The sequence below is a fragment of the Aquarana catesbeiana genome, linkage group LG10 (assembly GCF_042186555.1).
Source record: "Aquarana catesbeiana isolate 2022-GZ linkage group LG10, ASM4218655v1, whole genome shotgun sequence".
Classification (NCBI taxonomy): domain Eukaryota; kingdom Metazoa; phylum Chordata; class Amphibia; order Anura; family Ranidae; genus Aquarana; species Aquarana catesbeiana.
Genome location: NC_133333.1, coordinates 138828101 through 138852887, shown reverse-complemented (window position 1 = coordinate 138852887; position 24787 = coordinate 138828101). Strand labels below are relative to the sequence as shown.

The 24787-nt window shown below is 45.6% G+C and overlaps 1 protein-coding gene across 5 annotated transcripts in view; it reads right to left on the bottom strand.

The window, feature by feature from the left end:
• Positions 1 to 123: 123 nt before the first annotated feature.
• LOC141110921 (sulfotransferase 2B1-like) overlaps positions 124 to 24787 on the bottom strand; it is a 224707-nt gene continuing 200043 nt past the window's right edge. For 2 of the 5 annotated variants that reach the window (XM_073602716.1, XM_073602715.1), the window contains exon 8: positions 124 to 1490. In XM_073602716.1, coding sequence (XP_073458817.1) covers positions 1375 to 1490 — 116 coding nt within the window. In that variant the 3' untranslated portion in view covers positions 124 to 1374. The remainder of the gene's footprint in view (positions 1491 to 24787) is intronic. The other 3 variants (XM_073602713.1, XM_073602714.1, XM_073602719.1) reach the window with 2 other exon arrangements.

The window sequence follows — 24787 nt, the reverse complement described above, 5'->3', positions numbered from 1 at the left end:
ATTCTCTAAGATAAGTGAAAATATTGAAAGAGAACATGCTCTACTATAATAAATCACACCCATTGTGTTTGAAAATGCTACTTGTATAAAGCAATAAAGTTATTAAGAATAAACTGGAAAGCAGCAGGTTTTTTATTTTGTTTATTGCATTATTCCTACACTCATTTTGAGATTTTGGTGTTTACAAGTTTAAAACAGTTTTTTTTGCTAGAAAATTACTTGGAACCCCCAAACATTATATATTCATTTTTTTAATAACACCCTAGAGAATAAAATGGCGGTCATTGCAATACTTTTTTTTCAACCCGTATTTGCGCAGCGGTCGTAGAAGCGCACTTTTTTTTGGAAAAAATTCACTTTTTTGAATAAAAAAATAAGACAATAGTAAAGTTAGCCCAACTTTTTTATATTGTGAAAGATAATGTTACCCCAAGTAAATTGATACCCAACATGTCACGCTTCAAAATTGCGCCCGGTCGTGGAATGGCATCAAACTTTTACCCTTAAAAATCTCCATAGGCGACGTTTAAAAAATTCTACAGGTTGCATGTTTTGAGTTACAGAGGAGGTCTAGGGCTAGAATTATTGCTCTTGCTCTAACGATTGCGGTGATGCCTCACATGTGTGGTTTGACCACCGTTTTCATATGCGGGCGCTACTCACGTATGCATTCGCTTCTGTGCTCGAGCTCGTCGGGACCGGGCGCTTTAAAATTTTTTCTCTCTTATTTATTTTACTTGATTTTATTTATTTTTTCACTGTTTTTTTTTTAATTGGGTCACTTTTATTCCTATTACACGGAATGTAAACATCCCTTGTAATAGAAAAAAGCATGACAGGACCTCTTAAATATGAGATCTGGGGTCAAAAAGTCCTCAGATCTCATATTTGGACTAAAATGCAATAAAAAAAAAAATGTTATTTGAAAAAATGACTTTGAAAAAATGGCCATTTAAGACGTATGGGCGGAAGTGACGTTATGACGTCGCTTCCACCCTGCTATGGTATGGAGACGGGTGGAGGCCATCTTCCCCTCACTCGTCTCCATACCCGGACAGGTCCCGATCGCCTCTTCCGCTGCCGACGGCTCCGGTAAGCAGTGGAGGGCGCGAGAGAGCGGCGGGAGGGGGGTGCGAATCTGCCGCAGAGACCACCATTATCGCAAACACGACCGGCTCCTGAAGAGATGGATACCTCGGTTGTGGCAGCAGCTGCTGCCATTACCAAGATATCCATCTTCAAAGTGCCGACGTATATGTACAGGAGCCGGTCGGCAAGTGGTTTTTATAAAAATCAAACAATAAAATTATTTAAAAAATACATTTTGATTAAAAAGTAATATGATGCTTTCCGCTGATGTCTTGTGCTTTGAAATCATATGTCTTCCCAAAAAAACTTCATATTTAAATCTTTCATTTTCTCTTGATACACTTTATCAAAATATTCATTCTGGGCAACTGTAAAGTGGTTCTTCCAGTCTCCAGTGATCCCTGCAAGGACAAAACAGTTGATACACATAAGCTAGAATTCAGTTTAGCAAGTCACTATCACACTTTCAAAAAGCTACTACAGGTATATTTAGTCTGTTAAAGGCCCCCCGAACACCAGAACTCCTGACAGGAAGTCAGTAGACATTAAAAATTTGCTAAAAGCCATGTATTGGCCAGAATTAGGGATGAGCTTGATGTTCGGGTTGAACATCAGGTGTTCTCCCATTTGCCGAAGACCGAACACTATGGGGCGTTCGCAGCAAATTCGAGCGCCACGGAACTCCCCATAATACACTGCGAGATTGCAGTGCATTGCTGTATGATGATTGGCGAAAGCATGCACCTGACCATTGACAGAGAGATAGCCTGATTTAGATTAAGCAGGTTATTTAGTTAGTGGCAGTGTAGTATATATATATATATATATATATATATATATTCAGTTAGTGGCAGTGTAATATATATATATATATATATATATATATATATATATATATATATATAAATATAATATACTCTGCATCCAGTGTAGCCTACATCTACAGTGCATTCCGTGGTGTACTGTTTCTAGTTCACTTCTGGTGGTATACACCAGTGTTTCTCAACTCCAGTCCTCAAGGGGCACCAACAGATCATGTTTTCAGTATTTCCCTCAGATGAAATGGCTGTGGTAATTACTAAGGCAGCGAAAACTGATCAAATCACCTGTGCAAAATAGTGGAAATCCTGAAAACATGACCTGTTGGTGCGCCTTGAGGACTGGAGTTGAGAAACACTGGTATACACAGTACACAATACAGTGCAGTGTGATGTTGCAAAACAAAATATACATCATGTCCGGAAGGCCACCAAGGAGAGGCTCACAGGTCACTAAAAGAGGGCAAGCAGTCAACAGTGGTGGTTGTGGACATGGTGCATCCTCTGCAGATGGCCGTGGGGCATGCTTGTCCTTTTTTTCTCCTGCTGGCCGTGTTATTAAAGTGGAGGGCTACCCTAAAAAAAAAAAAAAATTGCATGAAAAATCCTAAAGCAATTAAAAAAAAACATTTGAAAAAAAAAATTTTTTAAACTTACCTAATCCCTTGTTGCTAGGCAGTCTTCCTAATCTGCCTCTTCCTATTCCGCGGAGTGTTGTGCTCTCCCATTGCCTTCTGGGAATTGTGTGTGTTCCCAGAACACCACGGGGCCATTCACAGAACGTTGCGCCGCTCGCGCGTGCGCAGTAGGAAACTGACAGTGAAGCCACAATGCTCCACTGCCTGTTTCCCTTACCTAGGATGGCGGTTCTGGGACCCGAGAGCCGAGGGATGGGTCGGCCTCGAGTGGCCGACACTGCGGGCACCCAGGACAGGTAAGTGTACTTATTTAAAGTGTTTACAGTGTTTACAGTGTTTGTAGCTGCTGACTTTTCAATTTTTTTTTTCAGGGACGGAATCCCGCTTTAAGCCAGAACATGCAGAAGAGTTGGTGGAGTGGATAACAAAGCCGTCCTCATCCTCCTCATTCTCTGTCACCCAGGCTCAGAGTAGTTTGCTTCCAATGCAGCTGCCAAAGCGGCCTATTCCACCGTCTCCTTGTCCACAGTTACTCCTTCTGTAGCCCCACCATCATGGATGGAGGAGTCCCCCAAACTATTCGACCACAGTGTCAGGTACATGCTGCTGGAGGATGTGCAGCGATTTGAAGGCTCCGATGCTGGAACTGGGAGGGTATCTTCTGGTATAATCCCTAACGCTATCCCTATCCCTATGCTTTTTTTTGGTCAAAATTAGGGATGGGCGAACGGTTCGGCCCGAGCATAAGTCCGAGGTTGTTCGGACGTTCGGTGAACGAACATTCGAATTAGAATTTTCCGGGGTTCCGCAGCAAATTCGAAAGCCGCGGAACCCCATTAAAGTCTATGGGACACTAACATAAAAAACCAAAAGTGCTCATTTTAAAGGCTTCTATGCAAGTTATTGTCATTAAAAGTGTTTGGGGACATGGGTCAATGCATGTCAGGAGCAGTGATTTTAATGATGCTTAAAGAAAAAAATCCGTACCAGACCCTTATCCGAGCACGCAACCTGGCAGGCCGCAGGAAAAGAGGGGGCTCACTTAAATTCTAAAAAAATCGTAAGTTCCCAAAAAAAAAATCGTAAAATTAAAAAAAAAAAATCATAAATTCTAAAAAGATTCGAAAAATAATCGTAAATTTAAAAAAAAATTTAAATTCTAAAAAAATTCTAAAAAAAAATTCCAAAAATCCGAAATAAAATCGTACATTCTAAAGAAAACATAAATTCATAAAAAAATTGTGAATTCGAAAAAAATCAGAAATTCAGAAATTTTTAAAAATTCGGATATTCAAAAAAAATCAGAAATTCGAAAAGAAATTGTAAATTCCGAACTTCCGATTTCTTTTGAATTTCTGAGTTTCCTTTTTTTTGCAATTTTCCGACTTCTTTTGAATTTCAGATTTATTTTTTGAATTTCAGATTTTTTTTGAAATTTCAGATTTTTTTTTTTTATAATTTTTTCGAAATTACTATTTTTTTAGAATTTTTTTTTTAATTTCGGATTTTTTTAGAATCTACAAATTTATGAATTGCGATCACAGCGAATGATGCGAAAAACTAGAAAAAAAAACAAATGAAACGAAAACGAACACATTTTTCGGCAGTGCACATGTCTAGTATTCTGATATCCATTTTTGTAATATAAGTTTACGAGCCATATACATAGATCTCAACTACATCACATGCATTTCAATTGGGAGGGTATCTTCTGGTATAATCCCTAACAATGCTTTTTCTTGGTCAAAATTAGGGATGGGCGAATGGTTCGGCCCTAGCATAAGTCCAAGGTTGTTCAGACGTTCGGCGAACGACGAACATTTGAAGTCGAATATCCGGGGTTCCGTGGCAAATTCAAAAGCCACAGAACCCCGTTAGAGTCTATGGGACACTAACATGAAAAACCAAAAGTGCTCATTTTAAAGGCTTATATGCATGTTATTGCCATAAAAAGTGTTTAGGGACCTGGGTCTGGGTATGGGGACATGTAATACAAACAAAAGTTTTAAAAAGGCCATTTTTTTCAGGAGCAGTGATTTTTTTTAATGCTTAAAGAGAAACAATAAAAATTAAATATTCATTTAAATATCGTGCCTGGGGGGGTGTCTATAGTATGCATGTAAAGTGGCGCAGTTTTCCCGTCTTTAGAACAGTACCACAGCAAAATTACATTTTTAAAGGAAAAAAATAGGATTTTTTAAAACAGCTTACCTGTAAAATCCTTTTCTTTCGAAGGACATCACGGGACACAGAGCCACAGTAATTACTGATGGGTTATAGGGTATCACTGGTGATTGGACACTGGCACACCCTATCAGGAAGTTCAACCCCCTATATAATCCTTCTCCCTTGCAGGGATACCTCAGTTTTGTAGCCAAGCAATATAGTGTATTAGAAGAGGGGCGGGACCTCTGTGTTCCGTGATGTCCTTCGAAAGAAAAGGATTTTACAGGTAAGCTGTTTTAAAAAATCCTATTTTCTTTCTCGAACATCACGGGACACAGAGCCACAGTAATTACTGATGGGATGTCCCAGAGCAATGCTACCTGAGGGGGGGGGGACCACGACCAAGTAGGGTGCAATCAGACCTGAGGACCCTGTACCGCTGCCTGCAGCACACTACGCCCAAAGGCAATATCCTCATGCCTTTTCACATCCACCTGATAGAATGTGGTGAATGTATGAACTGAAGACCAGGTTGCGGCCTTGCAGATTTGAGCCATAGAGGCCCGGTGATGCACTGCCCAAGAAGCACCAATAGCCCTTGTGGAATGTGCCCTGATCTGAAACGGAGGAATCTTCTGTTTCAAACCGTAAGCTTGAATGATCAATTGTCGAATCCATTTAGAAATGGTAGCTTTTGAAGCTGCCTGTCCTCTATTGGGACTCTCTGGCAGCACAAACAAAACATCCGTCTTGCGGATCTGAGCAGTTGCCCCGAGATAGGCCTTAACTGCTCTTACTACATCCAACGAATGTAGAAATCTCTCTTCCGGAGAACAGGGATCTGGAAAAAAGGAAGGTAGAACAATGTCTTGGTTTAAATGAAAATCAGAAACTACCTTCGGTAAAAAAAACTAGGATGAGGGCGTAGTACCACTCTATCCTTGTGTATAATCAAATAAGGCTCCTTACAGGAAAGAGCTGCTAATTCTGATACTCTTCTAGCAGAAGAGATGGCCACCAGAAAAATTAACTTCCTTGTCAACAAGACCAAAGGAATCTGACTTATTGGTTCAAAAGGCTGTTTCTGTAACACAGCCAGGACCAAGTTCAAGTCCCAGGGGTTTAGGGGCGCCCTAACCGGAGGATTAAGACGCATCACCCCCTGCATAAAGCTTCGGACTAAAGAATGCGAAGCAAGTGGCCGCTGAAATAATACTGATAAAGCAGAGACCTGGCCCTTGATGGTACTCAAGGCCAGCTTCATCTCTAATCCTAATTGTAGAAAGTCAAGGATTCTACCTATGATATATTTCCTGGGATGCCAACCTCTGGATTCACACCAGGATACATAAGCTTTCCAGACTCTATGATAAATCATCCTGGAAGCTGGCTTCCTTGCATTGATCAAGGTAGATATGACAGGACCTGAGAGCCCACGACTCTTCAGAACATGGGTCTCAATAGCCAAACCGTCAAATTTAGCGTTTGTAAGGCAGGATGGAACACTGGACCTTGAGATAACAGGTCTGGGCGTACCGGTAGGGTCCATGGAGAACCCACCGCTATCCTTACTATTTCTGCATACCAAGTCCTTCTGGGCCAAGCGGGGGCCACCAGAAGTACCGACTTCCTTTCCTGCCTGATCCTGCGAAGGAGTCGTGGTAGTAGCAGAATAGGCGGGAATGCGTAAATCAGTGAGAACCGATGCCACGGAATCACCAACGCATCTGTCCCGCATGCAAGAGGATCTTTCGTCCTAGCCACGAATCTGTCTATCTTTTTGTTGAATCGGGATGCAAAGAGATCTACATCTCTTTGCATATGGCCCAAAAGACATCGGGATGCAGAGACCATTCCCCTGGAAGTAACTGCTGGCGACTTAGATAGTCCGCCTGCCAATTCTCTATTCCCGGGATGAAAACTGCCCATATGCATGGCACATGCATCTCTGCCCAGACTAAGATCTGGTTCACCTCCTTTTGAGCAGCTCGGCTCCGGGTGCCTCCCTGATGATTGACATAAGCCACTGCTGAGGCATTGTCGGACTGGATCCTGACCGGACAACCCTGTAGCCTGATAGTCCAGGCTTTTAGAGCTAGATGTATCGCCCGGATCTCCAGAATGTTGATGGGTAAGGTCCTCTCTGTCTTGGACCATACCCCTTGGACCGCAGCCTGTTCCAGAACTGCTCCCCAACCTGACACACTGGCATCTGTTGTTACCACCGTCCAGGTAACCGGTAGAAAGGATTTCCCCTTCTGCAGGTTTTCGGGTATGAGCCACCAATTGAGGCTCTGACGCACCGCATGCGACAGGTGCATCGGAAAGTCTAATTCCTGAACTTTCTTGTTCCAGGTAGACAGAATACTGTGTTGCAGCATTCTTGAGTGAAACTGAGCATAGGGAACTGCTTCGAATGAAGCCACTATCTTCCCTAGCAGCCTCATACAAAGGCGGACAGAGGGACCCTTCTTGGTCCTTACTGCCAGAATCAGCTCTCTTAAAGCAGCGATCTTTGCCTGGGGTAGAAATATTTTCTCCTGGCTTGTATCTATAATCAGACCTAAATACTCCACTCTTCTTACTGGTTTTAGGAAAGACTTTTCTAAGTTGAGGATCCAACCCAGGTGTTCTAGATACCTGACTGTGGTCCTCAAGTTTCCATTCAAAGAGGCTACCGACCGGTCTATCAAGAGCAGGTCGTCTAGGTATGCTATGACAGCTATACCCTGAGCCCTTAATCTGGCCAAAGGAGGAGCCAAGATCTTTGTGAACACTCGAGGTGCAGTGGCTATCCCGAAAGGCAGAGCCACAAACCGGAAATGGCGCCCTCCTACCTCGAAGCGCAGAAACTTCTGATGAGCAGGAAAAATGGGCACATGCAGATATGCATCTCTGATGGCTATTGATGCCAGAAATTCTCCTCCCTGCAGGGTGGGAATTACTGTTCGAATTGATTCCATGCGGAAGGATTGAATCCTTAGGAATCGGTTCAGATCCCTTAAATCCAAAATGGGCCTGACATCCCCATTTGGCTTTTGGACCGTAAAAAGGTTGGAATAGAAGCCCAATCCCTGGTCCTTTGCGGGAACTATCATAATGACTTCCTGCGACAAAAGTCGCTCTAACGCTAGAAGGAGCGACTGCTTCTTCTCTGGGTCTCTGGGGACGCTTGATCTGAGGAACCGAGGAGAGGGGAATTCCTGAAACTCCAGCTTGTACCCTAAGGTTACCGTGGAGATTACCCCATCTGTCCTGGAAATCCTCCTGCCAGAGCTCTGAGAACTGTCGCAGTCTTCCCCTCACTCGAGTGAGCGGGGGCGCCCCCTCATGCAGAGGTCTTAGTGTTTTGCCTAGTAGGCTTCTTCCCAGGACTTCTTTTGTCCCTGGGGTTGACTCTTATCTCTGGACCCCGGTGGAGGCGGCCGTCGAGACTGCCTGGAGGCTGAAGCCCCCGGTGCTGGGGAAAGAGTCCGTTTGAAAGAGGGACGCTTACTCTTCTTCTTGAAAGGTAAGAGAGTGCTTTTCCCACAAGATTCTCTTGATATAGTTATCCAAGTCCTCTCCAAACAACCTTGCACCACGAAATGTAAACCCAGCCAGTAGCTTCTTACACGGTGCTTCGGCTGACCAATTTTTCAACCATAGGATTCTACGTATATGCACCAACCCCAGTGAAAAACGGGAGGTTTGCACGATAGAATCTCTAATGGTGTCAACCACAAAGCATAAGGCCGCTGGAAGGTTAGCAAACCCCTGGGCCTGCTGTTCAGGTAATACTTTGATGACCTGCTTAACATGGTCTCTTAAGTATTGACAGACTCCAATCGCTGCTACTGCAGGTTGGGCCACTGATCCTGCTAAGGAGAAAACATCCTTCAATAGGGATTCCATCCTTTTATCTACAGGATCCCTGAGCATCTGAGCATTGTCTACAGGACAAGTCAGGCTATTATTTACGAAGGAAATGGCGGCATCAATAGCCGGTATTCCCCACATTTTAATAAACTTTTCTTCCATCGGATAAAGTGTTGAAAACTTTTTCGGTGGAAAAAAACGTTTGTTTGGGTGATCCCACTCAGAATAAATGAGCTTTTCAAGTAAAGTATGAACAGGAAAAGCCTGTGCTGCTTGGAAAGGTTTCAGTGACCCCAAAGCAGAAGAGGATTCTTTAGCAGTTTTAGGTAGGGGCAACTTAAATGTGGAGCGGACCAATCCAGTGAGGATCTGCACTAAGACTTTCTCCTCTTGGGAAGTCGCACAGGGTCCCTCTCCACCTGATTCCTCCGAAGAGGAATCATCCGTCCCATCCTGATCCTCTGAAAGGGATTCGTCTCCTTTATCCCAGAGATCCTCTGTCTGAGGGTCTTGGGGAACAGAGGAAGGCTTAGTGCATTTTCTTTTACTGAGTGAAGACGTAATCACGGCCATTAATCTTTCCTCTAGACCATTAATGGTTGAGGAAAAAACCTCTTGTGTAATATATACAGGGGCTGAAGTGCCAGAAGCAGGTGTAGCCCCTGACCCCGATGGCTCTCCCTGGCTAGCCGTCCCTGGCCCATCAGGGGGGGAGGATGCTGCTGACAGGGGGCCCTCAGAACCTGAATGAGATCCCCTAGTGTCTCTGGTTCTTTGGGTGCTTGAACCTCTTCTACCCATAGTGCAAAGCAACAAGGTGTGAGGTATACAAATGAACACTGCCTGCTGAGCGATGTAGTCTGGCTAAAAGCCTTGCTACCCAATGCTCAGTCTGGTGTTACTTCAGTAAATGCTGCCTAGGAGAATGCCTGTGTCCCACCTTACATGCGACCGTCAGCTCTGTGTCTCTCCAAAGGCTGTGTGCACCTGTACAGAGTGCCTTTAATAGCCTGCAGCTGGCCTGAGTGGGAGTCTAAGCACTCTGTGCTGACGTCCCGCCCCCCCCTCGAGTTTTGAAAAAAACTAGTGCTTCTTGCGCTGGCCGACTCTCCTGTCATGCTTAAGGAGGAAGGCTGGGGGAGGGGGAGGAGGGAGAGAAGCTGGTAGTAAAGACCTGCCTGAACGGCCATGGTCAGACATGGTGGCCTGAGGCCACAGAACCCAAGTGGTATAACCACTTTCTAGACCCCTGTGGCCCCTCTCTAGCCTGGGGGGGGAACATTCAAACATGAGAAATCCCCCCTTCCATCCTACCTGTGTAGCCGGCCTAAGATGCTGAAAACATGTGCAGCGATGAAAACACTGAGACAGACCGTCCAGCATGTGAAGGTATGTGCTCTTGGCAGCCCCCGGTGGTCACAATAGGCACAGCATGCATTTACCTTAAAGGAGAAAAGCCACTAGAACTCAAAAATTCTGTGGAATCTCCTCTTACCTTATCCAGCCGCAGGGTTCTGTTTACACAGACCCAATCTTCACCTCTCACGGTGGGCTCCGTTTAAAAAACCGTCAGAGACTGGGGCCCCCTATGAATAGGGGGATCCAACAGTTCTGGGACCGTAAAGCACCTTGCCAGAAATTAGGAAGTTTAAAGCCATTTTCTGATCTGCGGGGTCCAGCTCTCTAAAAAGAGAAGCGTTACGGGTAAAACCTCGTTTCTTCGGACACGAGGCCCAGGTACCATTCAATTCGGCCATGAAAAGACACTTTGAATGGATCCGGTTCGCCTGGCTTGCCCCAGTATAGGATATAGGATATTCCCTTTGGAGCTCAGCACAGGACATCTTTACACGTCCATCACCTAAGACACTGGCGTAAAAACTGAGGTATCCCTGCAAGGGGGAAGGATTATATAGGGGGTTGAACTTCCGGATAGGGTGTGCCAGTGTCCAATCACCAGTGATACCTATATAACCCATCAGTAATTACTGTGGCTCTGTGTCCCGTGATGTTCGAGAAAGAAAAGTAATTTAAAACTGATCACGGCTGTAATGAATTGTTGGGTCTCAGCAATATAGATAAAAATAATTGAAAAAAACGGCATGGGTCTGGTGTGGATATTAAGGGGAACCCTGCGCCAAATTTAAAAAAAAAATGGCATAGGGGTCCCCCCCAAAATCCATACCAGACCCTATTCCAAGCACACAACCTGGCAGGCCACAGGAAAAGAGAGGGGGACAAGAGAGCGCCCTCCCTCCTGAACAGTACCAGGCCACATGCCCTCAACATGGGGGGATGCTTTGGAGTCATGGGGAGGGGGAGAAGTGAACTTTCTTCTGGTGCCGCGGTGCCCCGGGAGGAAGTGGGAGCTGGAAACCTCTAAAAAAAAGTGTTTCCGCTCCCCCCCAAAAAATGACATGCCAAATGTGGCATGTCAGGGGGTCACCTTCCCTTAAAGCGGAAGTTCCATTTTTGGATGGAACTCCGCTTTAAATACCGGGGTTATGGCAGCAGCTAGCTGCCATAACCTCGGTATTTTTAAAAATGACTTCTTTCAGATAAAAGTGGTCTCAGCAGGGGATTCGCCACGTGATTACTTTTATGGGGGCAGAAGAGGGCCCCTCTCCCGCTGCACTCTGGTTGTCGTTGCCGCTTTCCGGAGCCGTCGGTAACGGCAGAGACGATCGTGTGCGCTCCCCTCACTGCCTACATGCCAGGTGAGGGAAAGATGGCCCCCGCTCGGCTCCATAGCATTGGAGGGTGGAAGCGACGTTAAACTTCACTTCCGCCCATGGCTCTTAAAGGGGAAAAAAAAAATTTGTAAAAAAAAATATATATATGACATTTATTTTTATTTATTTTTTTTTTTTATTGTATTTTTGTGTAAATATGAGATCTGAGGTCTTTTTGACCCCATGATCTCGCATTTAAGAGGTCATGCTTTTTTTCTATTACAAGGAATGTTTACATTCCTTGTAATAGGAATAAAAGTGACCCAATTTTATTTTATATAATATAATTTTAAATAATAAAAATTTAAAGCACCCAGTCTCGCCGAGCTTGCACGCAGAAGCAAACGCATACGTGCCCGCATATGAAAATGGTGTTCAAACCACACATGTGAAGCATCGCCACGAACGTTAGAGCAAGAGCAATAATTCTAGCGTTAGACCTCCTCTGTAACTCGAAAACTGGTAACCTGTAGAAATTTTTAAACATCCCCTATGGAGATTTTTAAGGGTAAAAGTTTATCGCCATTCCTTGAGCGGGCGCTATTTTTAAGCATGACATGTTGGGTATCAATTTACTCAACGTAACATTATCTTTCACAATATAAAAAAAAGAAATTGGGCTAACTTTACTATTGTCTTATATTTTAATTTAAAAAAAGTGTATTTTTTCAGAAAAATTGCGCTTGTGAGACTGCTGCACAAATACGGTGTGACATAAAGTATTGCAACGACCTCCATTTTATTCTCTGGGGTGTCTGAAAAAAAAAAATATGTTTTGGGGGTTCTAAGTGATTTTCTAGCAAAAAAAAAAAAAAATGATTTTAACTTGTAAACACTGAGTCTGAAAAATAGGCTTGGCCCTTAAAGTGGAGTTCCACCCAGAAATGGAACTTCCGCTGATCCGGTTCCTCCCCTCCTTCGGTGTCACATTTGGCACCTTTCAGGGGGGAGCAGGTACCTGTCTAATCCTGGTATTTGCTCCCACTTCCAGTGAAAGAGCGCCGCAGAATCCGCTGCAAACTACGACTTCTCCGGCCCCTCCTCTGCCCCCTCCCGCAGGTTCCAGAAGACAGCAGGCAGGGCCGATCCTGGGCGGGTGAGTGGGGTGCACCGCACCCGTGCCTCGCAGAGGTGGGGGCGCCGAAGCTCCAGAGTGCTCCCCTTCCTCCTCCTCTCCTTGTCTGTGTCCAGAGGTGGAGCGCATGTAGCGGGTGCTGCGGATCCCCATCCTGCTTGCTCTCTCTGTTGGCAACTGACAGGAGCGAATCAGAGGAGGAGAGACTGTACCGCCACTGTTATCAACAGGAAGAGGGCTCTCTTTGTTTACTGCCCATCCCCCCTCCCTCCTCCTGTCAGAGGAGGAGAGTGAAGCAGCCGGAGATCAGAGACGCCGTGTCTCTGAGTGGAGAGAGAGCAGCCGTGCTGCTGTACTAGTGAGCGGCGCTTGCCAGCACAGCCGCCCACTATGTTTCTTCCCCCTCCTTCATATTGGCCAGGGAAGAAATACAACAAAAAAGGAGCAGAGAAGAGGATTGTTTGATATGTAGTTCTGAGGACTGGCGGCCCCATTGTAACCCATAAACTGCAGCCCACACAGCATGCCCAGCTGAATGGGAGAGGGAGAGAGAGAGAGAGAGCCAGGAGCCTGGGAAAGTGCACCCAGGACTCCAGGGAAAGGACATTGCTGAGGGGACACCATCAGAGAGAGAGAACCCTGCTGCCCTTTGCCAGAGGGAAAGCCACACAGCCTAGCGCCTTCCCTGGTGAAGAAAGGAATGGAGTAATTGCCAGAATCTAGACCTGAGCGCTACCCAGCGGAGTCAACATGGGCAACCCAGAGTGAGCTGACTCCTGATCAGAGGAACCGTTGCTGGGTCAGGTGAGAGGGCCGTAGATCTGCAGTCTCTGACTGTCTCCTGTAGTATGTCTGCAGTCTCTGATCCTCTCCTGCAGTATGTCTGCAGTCTCTGACCATCTCTTGTATCATGTCTGCAGTCTCTGACCATCTCCTGTAGTATGTCTGCAGTCTTTGACCATCTCCTGTAGTATGTCTGCAGTCTCTAACCGTCTCCTGTAGTATGTCTGCAGTTTCTGACCATCACCTGCAGTATTTCTGCAGTCTCTGACCATCTCCTGTACTATGTCTGCAGTCTCTGACTATCTCCTGAACTATGTCTGCAGTATGTCTGGGGGCTTTTTCTAACAGACTCTCTAACAGAAGCCCTCTCTTTATGCATCAGAGAGACTCCCCTCCAGGTCCCATTAGTGTATTCTCTTCCTTAATTTTCTTTATTGTTAAAAGATCATGGGAGGATCCCAGGTTAACGATGACTTCTTAGGGGTGCATCTTTGTGTCTGAGTTGTTGCCATAGAAACATTTGTAAAGGGGAGGAGTTAGTAAGATGACCACGCCCATGTGGGGGCATCAGAAATATTTCTGCACCCAGGTGTGTGTGACCCTAGGATTGGCCCTGACAGCAAGTACCATTCAGAACGTGCAGCGCGACTCTCGCATGCGCAGTAGGGAACCAGGCTGTGAAGCTACACTTCCTGCTACCCTTACTGAAGATGCCAGCTCCTACACCCGGAGCCAAGGGACGGGTACGCTTTAGGAGAGGACATTGCGGGTGCCCTGGACAGGTAAGTGTCCTTATTTTAAAAGTCAGCAGCTGCAGTATTTGTAGTTGCTGACTTTATTTTTTTTTTTTTGCAGGCGGAACTCCGCTTTACGTAGGTAATGAACATTAATAAATCTTATTTTTAGCAAGGATCTGCTGTTCTCTACTGTCTGTATTTGTAAATAGTTGTTGCTTGTTAATTAACACAGAGTTATTTGGTTATAGACAGGTACTTCTTGTCCCTGCTAGGTGGGTTAAAAACCATGATTGGAGGACTGTGATAATTTATCAAAGGGAGTTTCCAGGAAGTAGAAACAGAATTGAACGACATGACCATCCATGCTGGAGCTGCCGCTGTATTTTATCCAGGCCAGAAGCAGGGATTATTTGGCAAGTGTTCCTATATTTAAGATGGTTCTAAAGCCAAAAGGTTTTTTACCTTAATGTATTACCTGCATAAAGGTAAAAACGTTTTATAGCTTTCTGTCCTCACCCACCTCCCTAAATACTTACCTGAGTCCTCAATCGATCCAGCGCTGTGCAAGCCTGTATCTCTTCACTTCTCTCTCCTTCTTCACACAGGGACTGTGGCAGCAGCAGAAGCAAATGGCTTCTGCTGTTTTCAATCAAGTACAATCAGGTCCGCCGGAAAAATGGACAGGTGGACCCAATCGGTCCGCTTGTGTGAAAGGGGCCTAAGTAACACTTGAAAGTCAAAGTTGCCCCCAGAAAAGTAATAGAGGGGACAACAGTTCTGGTGACCTGGGGGTCCCCAGTGAATTACCTTAATTTCCAGGAATTTCCTTTCACTTCCTGTTTGGTCATGGGACAGGAAGTGAAGGGAAATCTATGCAATGGGACACAGATGGTGCAAAAAAAAACCTGACAGGGGTTATAACCCTCTCTTGCTCTATCCAAAATAAAAATAAACATTTTTGCCTATAATTCTACGTTAATAGTTTACTATTGTTGTCCATAGCTTCAGGGTTTATATACTGTATGTATATATTTAAAGACTGGTGACAGAAGTATATCCGTCCCCTTGTTATCTCACATACCAGGTAGTGTGGTCTGTGATACAGCGTAAGTGTTTGGTAGTCACCTTGATGTATGTTAGTAGGTGAACCGGTTTCTTGCAATAGAGTTTATATGTAGCATATTCTAGTTAAGGCCTGATTCACACCTATGCAGGTTGCAGTTTGCATATTCCAGGTGCATTTTGCGTCTTTCAATACACGTTTGTGATCCATTGAAACCAAAAACCAGAAAGAAGTCCCTGGCCCTCTCCATAAAATGCACAGATATGAACTACATATATAGGAAACCATGTTAAATGGACTGTAGTGTGTTTCTGCAAAATTGAAAACACACTAAAAAATGCATAGGTGTGAACCAGGCCTTAAGCGATACTAAACGCAAAAATGAAAATGTCATCATTAGCTACAAAAATATTATATCTGACTATGGGAGTCATTTACTATAGCGCCGCAGCGCTAATTCGCGCTAATTGCCGCAAATTAGTGCCAATTTGCGGCAATTAGCACGAATTAGCGCTAAAACGGTATTCACTATAGCGCTGGTGAGAAAATACTCCCACAATCGAATTTACTATAGTTCCCTGAAACTAAATAGCGCCCAAATCCTTACTCTGCTAAAAGCTGGAGAAATCAGTGAAAGAACAGCAGCGCGCCATGACACCTCCCTCTGCCAGGTACAACAAGTAACAGAATCCCATGCTATACATTTGTGAGAACTCCACAGACACCTAGAAGATCTCAACAACCATGGCAGGCACCACAACTTGAGGGTAAGAGGCATGCCTGAAAGCATTGAGCCCAATAGGCTACCCCAAGCCACAATAGCCCTCTTTAATGACCTCCTGGAAAGGCCCCAAGATGCCCCCATAGAAATGTAGCGCATACACAGAGTTCTCAGACCACAAGGCAGAGATACAGATCCCCCCAGGGATGTAGTATGCTGCCTTGTCAGCTTCCCTCAAAAAGAAGAAATCCTGAGGAAAGCACGGAACAGGGGTCGCATTATGTCCCACGGCGCAGAAATTAAAATTTACCAAGACCTATTGAATATCACTCTGCAACGCAGAAAGGAGCTGAGACCCCTCCTGGACCTCCTACGCTCTAAATCAATCACCTATCGCTGGAAATTTCCTTTCTGCCTCTCAGCCTCTAACCAAGGACGCACAGCAAATCTGAAAGTCCCAGAGGACCTAGAACACTTCTGTGGCTCCCTAGAGATCCCCATGATTGACCTTCCTGACTGGTATAGCGATTTCCGTCTGCCACCATTGCGACGGGCCCCCTCCATGGAAGACATCAGCGATGCAGATCAACATGGCCCGAGATGCAGACGCTCACTTATAATGCACCATTCACCTCCAGCTGCACAAGACGCTCCGAGAAATGACAGCCCTACAGCATCTCCAGCACACAGAAGAGCACGTTTCTCCACCTAAAGGAAACCCCTGCTTTCCTCCTGCAATTACCAGATTAAGGTCGGTACCTTCACATCATTAACAACCCTTACCCTCCCTTGCACCTAAACTCCATGAAGATCCGCCCCAACAGGATGCCTTAACATCTTGCCAACCCGCATCACGTCACGACCCTGCCAGTAAGAGATTAATGGCATCTGCAACACTCCAATCTTATTAACAAAATCAGTATCTCAGCTTCTGGAAGACCTCAAAAGTTGAACCATGCTCAGAAGAATGCAATTCTTCACACAAAGATGCAATCTAGCAACTAGGAGGTCACAACCCATACAACCTAGAACCCTACTTGGGCCTACCCCCTACGAGTTCTGCACCACCACTGTCACAACCCAAAACGACCATCTACAAGCGACCGAGAAGAGGTAAACATGGAGCAGCCACACGAAGGAACTCTCACCATCTTTACCCTTGCCATGCCAAATCCTGACTAACTGCCAACCCTGAATCAAGGTTATTCTTGCTTGACGACGACTTCCCGAGAGGATCCCAAGACACTTGTGTAAGCCCCTGCTCTTCGACACACACACCATCTCTTATACACCACCAGGGTTTGCAGACTCTTGGAAGACCACCAAACAAGTACTCCCCCCCCCCCCCCCCACCAATTGCCCACTCGCTAAATTAGTGGTGAACTAAGGGAGTAATACCTCCAGCCCTATACCATCCTCTGCCGGATCTCTCATTAATTCTTACTTTTCCCAACCCTTGCCTTCTCCTTCCCTAGCCCTTTCTATTTTTTCCCCCTTTTCTTTTTCTTCTTCTCTCCCCTACCAACCTTTCCCATACTCACTATATTACAAACCTCACTCCCCACTTTTATTTCACTACAGAACTGCACCGCTACCTGTAAGTATATCTTTCGTATTTTTAAAGCAAACTGTTTACTCTAGTTGTGACATGAGCACTCAAGATATGGCCGGAAGAATACAATCCCTCCTGACCATTGTACCACATACCTTGTTTCGTTGAGACGCACATTTTGCTTAATAAGCAGGGAGAGATTCCGAGGGAAAACATCAGAGGGGGTAATATCCTAACCATACAACACCTCTTAAACCCAACCTAACCCTAACCATCCCCACTGCTTATACTCTACCAGACCTGAAACTTGTAAGCGAACCCAAAACACAGAAGATCACCAGACGCAAGCAACACGCTTATTGTCAGAAATATCTCACAACCCAACCTCTATCCCTATCCCCACCCTCAGACCCTCTCTCGGAATCTCTCCCAATTATCCCAGTTAATGTTAATGTTTATGTCGGAATATTTCTACATGTTTTCGAGTGTTCTTTACATCGCAAAGTCTACCCATACTAGTTGTACACGTTCTTGTAAATTTTTTTTTTTTTTTACCACTCTTGTTATATCTGACTTCAAACCTATACTGTCACGCCAAATCCCAGTCAGTCTTGATTGCACTACCTCCCTATAGCTTTTTTACTCCTATACTCACCGCAGGAAAACCCACTAACATGACAGCACAGGGGTTCACCCCCCAAGAGCGGGAATCCCAACTTTCACTCCTGCCACCCTCATCATACCTCTACTACCACTACAGAGCCAACACTGGGGATCCCGCATACTTGCACCCAAACTTCCCTTACAATACCATTAACAGAGACTCCCCCATATGAGCACATGACCTCAACGATGTCGGAGACCCCACACATCAAGAGACCACTATCTGCCACGCCCTCATCCAGCGACCTCTGGTAGTTCCCGCTGACTCAATCCAGAACCCCCCTTGCTAGAGTGAGCTAGCAGGCCTATCCTCACTTCCGGACTTGACTCACATCTTCCCTACCACCCTCTCCTCACCCCCCTTCCTTACCACCGCCTCTTCCTCGCCCCCCCTTCACCCACAACCTCCCACCCCCCCCAAAACACCAAACCTCCCTCTGACCTCTCTGAGCTCTTCTCTCACGCCGTACACACATTTCTCTCTCCTTCCAACCCTCCACCCGCCCGCCTTTAGGGAGAAACCACACCATATGAATTCATACTACTAGACTCTCCCACACCCTATTTGATCACCATCAAACTCACTAGGGCCTCTACCATGACCTCATCTGCGCCCCGCTCACTTAAAATAATATCTCTTAACGCAAAAGGCCTTAATATTCCGGAAAAAGGTCACAAATTCTAGCCAACATGTACAGTCTAAAAGCAGATATCATATTCCTGCAGGAGACCCACTTTAAATCAAACAACATTCCCAAATTAGAAAACTTTCACTACCCTCATATACCACGCCACATCCCCCTCCACCAAAACCAAGGGAACTTCCATCCTGATATCTAGACACCTCCCCCTTCAAATGTCAGACACACTAGCTGACGAACAAGGTCGTTATATTTTCCTCAAGGACACCCTCTGGGACAAACCGATCACCCTTGCCAACATATATAGCCCTAAAACCTCTCAGGTCCCGTTCTTCAGATCGATAACCCGTCTATTAACATTATACCAATCTGGAATCCTTATTCTAGGAGGAGACTTTAATGTCCCCCTAGACCCCCTCATTGACACATCCAGTGGAACCTCTCAACTGCCATTCCGTGCCCTGCGACAAATTAAACTTTCCCTTCAAGAACTCTCCCTCCATGACACATGGCGGACCCTCCATCCCCATGACAAAGACTTTACATATTACTTGGCCCACACAACAAATATTCTCATATTGACTATTTTCTCCTCAGCCAACAAGATTTACCCCTCCTCTCCAAATCAATGATCGAACCAATGCTTACCTCAGACCACCACCCGAACACCCTCCAACGGATTTTCCCTGAATACAACCACTCCTCAAAAATCTGGAGACTAGACTTAAACCTATTGCCTGACAAAGAGAGAATCCGTAAACTCAATACCGTAATCACCAACTATTTCCAAGAAAATGACACCCCCGACACCTCCACTCTCACTCAATGGGAAGCCCACAAATGCATCCTTCGGGGCCATCTCATTTCTATGGCTTCTGCATTAAAGCGAGAAAAACAGAAGCACACGAATGACCTGATAGCCAAAATACAGACACTGGAGAGAGCACACAAATCAAACCTAGCCCAACTCACACACCACAAACTCGTTGAGACCCGTAATCTTCTTTTGGAGGAACTCGGACAGAAGATAAAGAGAAAATACACCCTATCCCAGAAACTCTTTTAAGAGTTTAGCAACAAAAGCAGCCACCTATTAGCACAAGCCCTACGAGGCAAAAAACTAAAGCAACTGTTCACCAACTCATAACTTCTTCAGGGAACACATTAAAAAACATTCTAGACATAGCACAAGAATTCGAACACTGCTACGCAAAACTTTATAACCTTTCCACCTCGGAAACACAAATGCCCGCACCCACAACTAGGCCATCCCTCATACAAAACTTCCTAGAGAAGCACTGCCCAAAATCACTTACCTCAGATGATGCAGACAAACTTGACCTCCCATTAACAATGAATGAATGGGACTTAGCACTCAAGCAGCTGAAACTGAGGAAAAGTCCCGGACCAGACGGTCTATCAGCTGTATACTATAAGACTTTCTCAAGCATGCTGTCCACCCCCTTCCTCAAAGCATTTAACTCACTTTCTGCAGAGAATCCACTCACACCTGGTATGCTAGAAGCACACATCTCTGTAATCCCCAAAGAAGGGAAGGACCCTACCCACGCAACGAGTTACAGACCAATATCCCTACTAAATGTAGACATCAAAATATTCGCTAAGATACTCGCTAATCGTCTGCTCCCTTTTCTCCCCTCAACGATAAGCACAGACCAAGTGGCCTTTGTTCCTGGCAGGGAAGCCAGGGACAACACCATTAAAGCCATAAACCTACACCACCTCTTATCCACTTCCAACCAAGCAGGCTTCTTCCTATCCTTGGATGCGGAGAAGACATTTGACAGAGTGGCCTGGGACTACATGGAAGCAGTCCTCAGAACCCTGGGTCTGGGTAGACGCCTATTAAGCTTTATAATGGCGCTCTATTCCAGCCCCACAGGTAAAGTCTGAGTCAACGGCCTCCTGTCAAACTCCTTCTCTGTCCACAATGGAATGAGGCTGGGCTGCCCCCTCTCGCCCTTACTATTCATACTCACCTTAGAACCATTCCTACATAGCCTTAGACACAACCCAGATATTAGAGGTGTTCATACTTCCCTCAAAGAATACAAACTTGCTGCTTTTGCAGATGACATCCTTCTCTTCCTCACAGAACCACATATATCACTCCCAAACCTCCTCTCAGAATTCCAACGGTTCAGATTAATCTCCAACCTTAAGATCAATTTCTCCAAGTCCCATGCCCTGAATATATCTCTCCTGAACCAACTCGTCACCCAATGCCAACACAACTTTCCTTTCAAATGGAAGGAAGATGCTATAACATATCTTGGCATCCAACTCCCCAGGTCTCTCAAACACTTATACCTCAAGAATTATCTACCAATGCTACACAGTCTTACTAGTGATCTTAAGCGGTGGAACAAACCCACCTCTTCCTGGTTCGGCAGAGCAGCCATCCTAAAAATGAATGTACTGCCCCGCATCCTATATATCTTACAAGCAGCCCCAACCCACATCCCCCTAGCCTTCTTCCGGACCTACAAGAGTCTGTGTACCAGATTTCTCTGGGCCAACCGGAAACCGAGAATCAGCTACTCCCACCTCTCTCTACCTAAGAATAAAGGAGGGATAGGCCTGTCAGACATAAGTAATTACTACAGGGCCAGTCACTTGACCAGAATCCTGGATTGGAGCATCCACAATGAAATTAAAGACTGGGTTGAACTCGAAGCTTCCTTCACACCATCCCCCCTGCACTCACTGCCTTGGTTACTCCCGAAACATGTTACAACCAAAACCCGCACCCACCCATTAATTGGCCCAACTCTTAGATGTTTCTATGAAACTTGCAAATCTACGTCCCTATCCTCAACTCCAGGCCCACTCACCTCATTACGCCTCAACCCGGACTTCCCCCCCGGAATGCACAACAACTATCTAAAAGACACCTGGCCACACAGCAAGATACTAGCACACCACTTTTTTGCACAAGGCAAACCCTTAACACGGGAAAAACTCCCATCTAAGGGGGAGAACCCCTCTACCTCCCCCTGGACTTTCACCTTGCTCTCACACTAGACCCACATGCTAGAGAGGAAGTTCGAAGTCTCCAGACCCCTCACACCCTTTGAAACCCTCTGCACGACGCAATCACCTCAGCGCCACTTAATCTCCACAATGCACTCCCTCCTATTTTCAAATATCCCTTCCAACACAGGACGAGCCTGCTCATCCTGGGAAGGTGACCTTTCCAGATCCTTTTCTCCAGAAGATTGGGAACGAATCTATCTGTACATACATAAGGGATCTGTAAATGTATCCACACAAGAGAACGGATACAAAGTCCAAGCCCGATGGTACCGCACCCCAACCCTTATCCACAAATTCAATCCGGACCTCCCGGATACGTGTTGGAGATGCCACCTTGAAAAGGGATCTCTTCTGCATTTATGGTGGAGCTGTCCTGCCATCCAAACCTACTGGACCGAGGTACAGCAACTTATTACAAAAATAACCACATACCAACTAGACTTTTCCCCAGCACAATTTCTCCTACACCATTCCACACTATCACACAGGAACTACTTTAAGTCCCTAGCAATGCACATGCTAAATGCCGCAAAACAATGCATCCCTGTTCACTGGGGTTCTACACAAACCCCATCATTTAAAGAATGGTTAGTCAGAATCACCAAATTAGCTGAAATGGAGCGCCTCATCAGCATCGCACATGACACAACCTCCAATTTCTCAACTAAATGGGCCTGTTGGACCCACTTCCAAACAACAGCAGAATACTGAAACCTCATCACTGCAGACAGCCCAATGGTACCAACTCATCCGAGTACGCCCGAGGATTAACCTCACAACTGGAAATAAACGTCAAATACACTTACTCCCAGACCTTCTCCACTCTAACAATCAGAATTCCAAAGAGCTAACAACCTACCTGCTACCCCAAATGGAGGGAGAGAGAGAGATGGATGCCCGCCCCCTCCACTTCATCGGCACACCCCTCTAAAACCACTGCTACACCCACTAGCCTTCCCTTTCCTAATCCTCTCCCTGCTTAACCCCTTCTCCCGCCCTCTCCCCTTTCCCACTCCTAACACCCACCCCCTACCCCAGTCCCCTTTTCCCACTTGAGGAACCTAGTAATACTCACCAGCATACAGAAACCCACTACCACAACAATATAAGTACTGCCCACATTAGACAAGCCCCTAACAGGATACCCCAACCCAGCCGAACAAAGTTACGCCCCTCTCATTGACCACTCACCTACAACCGATGACTCACCCCCTAAGCCTTTTAAACACACGCAGACATAAATCTACATGACCCGAATACGGGCTTGAGTGCATCCCCTGGATACTTTCCCCGGTGCCTTTTTCTGAAAACTTGAGACTCCTAGACGCTAAGTAATTCCTGACGTACTTGAGCCAACCCTTACCCTATACATCTCGTCACTGGATCACACCAAGTTGTTTAATGTTCTAAAATTGCAACTGTTTGAAATGTCATGTTAGACATCATACTCCGTACTACATGTTTCTGTATCACAATATACGTGTATGTTCTACCCTACTACCAATAAAACTTTTTGAGAAAAAAAAAAAAAAAAGAAACTGCTGTTCTGCTCTCTTTTCCTCTTTTCTGTTCCCCTTTTTGTCTTTTTTTTTTTGGTATATCGACGTATACCCCTATCCCAAATACAGAATGAGGGGAAGGTTGGTGAAGGGGATCGGAGCTCACCCCCCCAAAGTAAGTGCTAGCCCCGGCACAATCAAGAAATACCTGACACAGGAAAATGGCAAAGACAGCCCGGGTAAACGGTCTGGCGCTAAAAGTAAAGTACCAAAGGCAATGCCTAAAACTGGGCAGAGAAGATCCTTAGCAGACACCAATACCTCATCACAAGCCATCAACGAGACCACCGAAGATAGCAAACCCGAACTGAGATCGGAAAAGCACTTACCAACAAAAGATGAGATGGTGGAGATGTTTGCACGGCTTGGGAGTCCATAATATTCCATACAGGGAAAACTGGTGACCATGCACGAGGACATGAATCATGTACTCAAAAGAGTTGAAGAAGCAGAAGAAAAATTGGACTCCCGGGCGGTTGCCATGACAGAGCTCAAGGAACAGATGGAGGGGATGCATAGAGAACATAAGTACATACGATATAAAATGGAAGATCAGGAAAATCGCAGCAGGAGGAAAAATTTAAGGATCAGAGGGTTACCAGAGCTGCCAGGCGAGGATTTACAAGAAAAAATGGACAAAGTATTTGGCCCGCTGCTGGGGAACGAAGAGACAGTAAAGATCAAATTTGAAAGAATACATAGTATTATGAAACCAGCAGAGATGGCAGGTGAAATTCCAAGAGATGTGTTTGTAAGATTCCATAATTATAAAGACAAAGAGCAGGTAGGGAAAACTTAAAATAACAGCAGCCACGTACGAAGAGTCTTTATTACAGATATTCCCTGATCTGGCATCGGAAACCCTCATAAGGAGAAGGTTGTTGAAGTCCCTGCTGGAATTACTGAGGACTAACAATATACAATACTTCTGGGGCTTCCCAGCCTGCCTAATAGGAAGGAAAGAGGGCCGGTCGGCAACATTAAGATTTTCAGAAAATATGGAAAAATTCTGCAACAAATTGGACATTCCACTAGTTGAGACACCAGGCTGGTGGGAAGCTCATGAGAAAACATCTAATTTGGTGGACCAACAGCAATGGTATCCGACTGAAAAAATGAAGAAACCACCTAAGAAGAAGCCCAAGAGAGGATGAAAAAGAGAAAGGGGATTGGACATGGGGGTTGAGGGTTGGGGGAAGGATTGGGAGAACTGGGAGCTGAAAGAGGTAGAGCGTTGCAGGTCTGGGGGGGTGGTACGGGGATGGGCACCCCAATTAGAGGGGCGGTGGCCTGTTGTGGGTACCATAGATGGAGCTCAACCTCCAAGGGAGGTGATCCGGTGTGCAGGAAGGATTGGGTGGGTCACGGATCCCAGGGCCATGGGAAGACCAAAGTCCCCCATAGGTTGAGGGGTAGGGGGGGAAGGGGGTAGGAGACAGGTTAGGGGAGGGTGGGGAGGGCGGGGGGTGGGTTTGGGTGGGGTTTCTCTCCGATTCAAAGTAAATGGGATATTAGAAGTGCCAAAATACCAAGGTCCAGAAGAGTCAAAATATCAATGTCTATTGAATGCCCACAAAGATAGAAAACATGGATGATACAAACAATAGGGGTACTAAAGATGAGATGGTTATATAA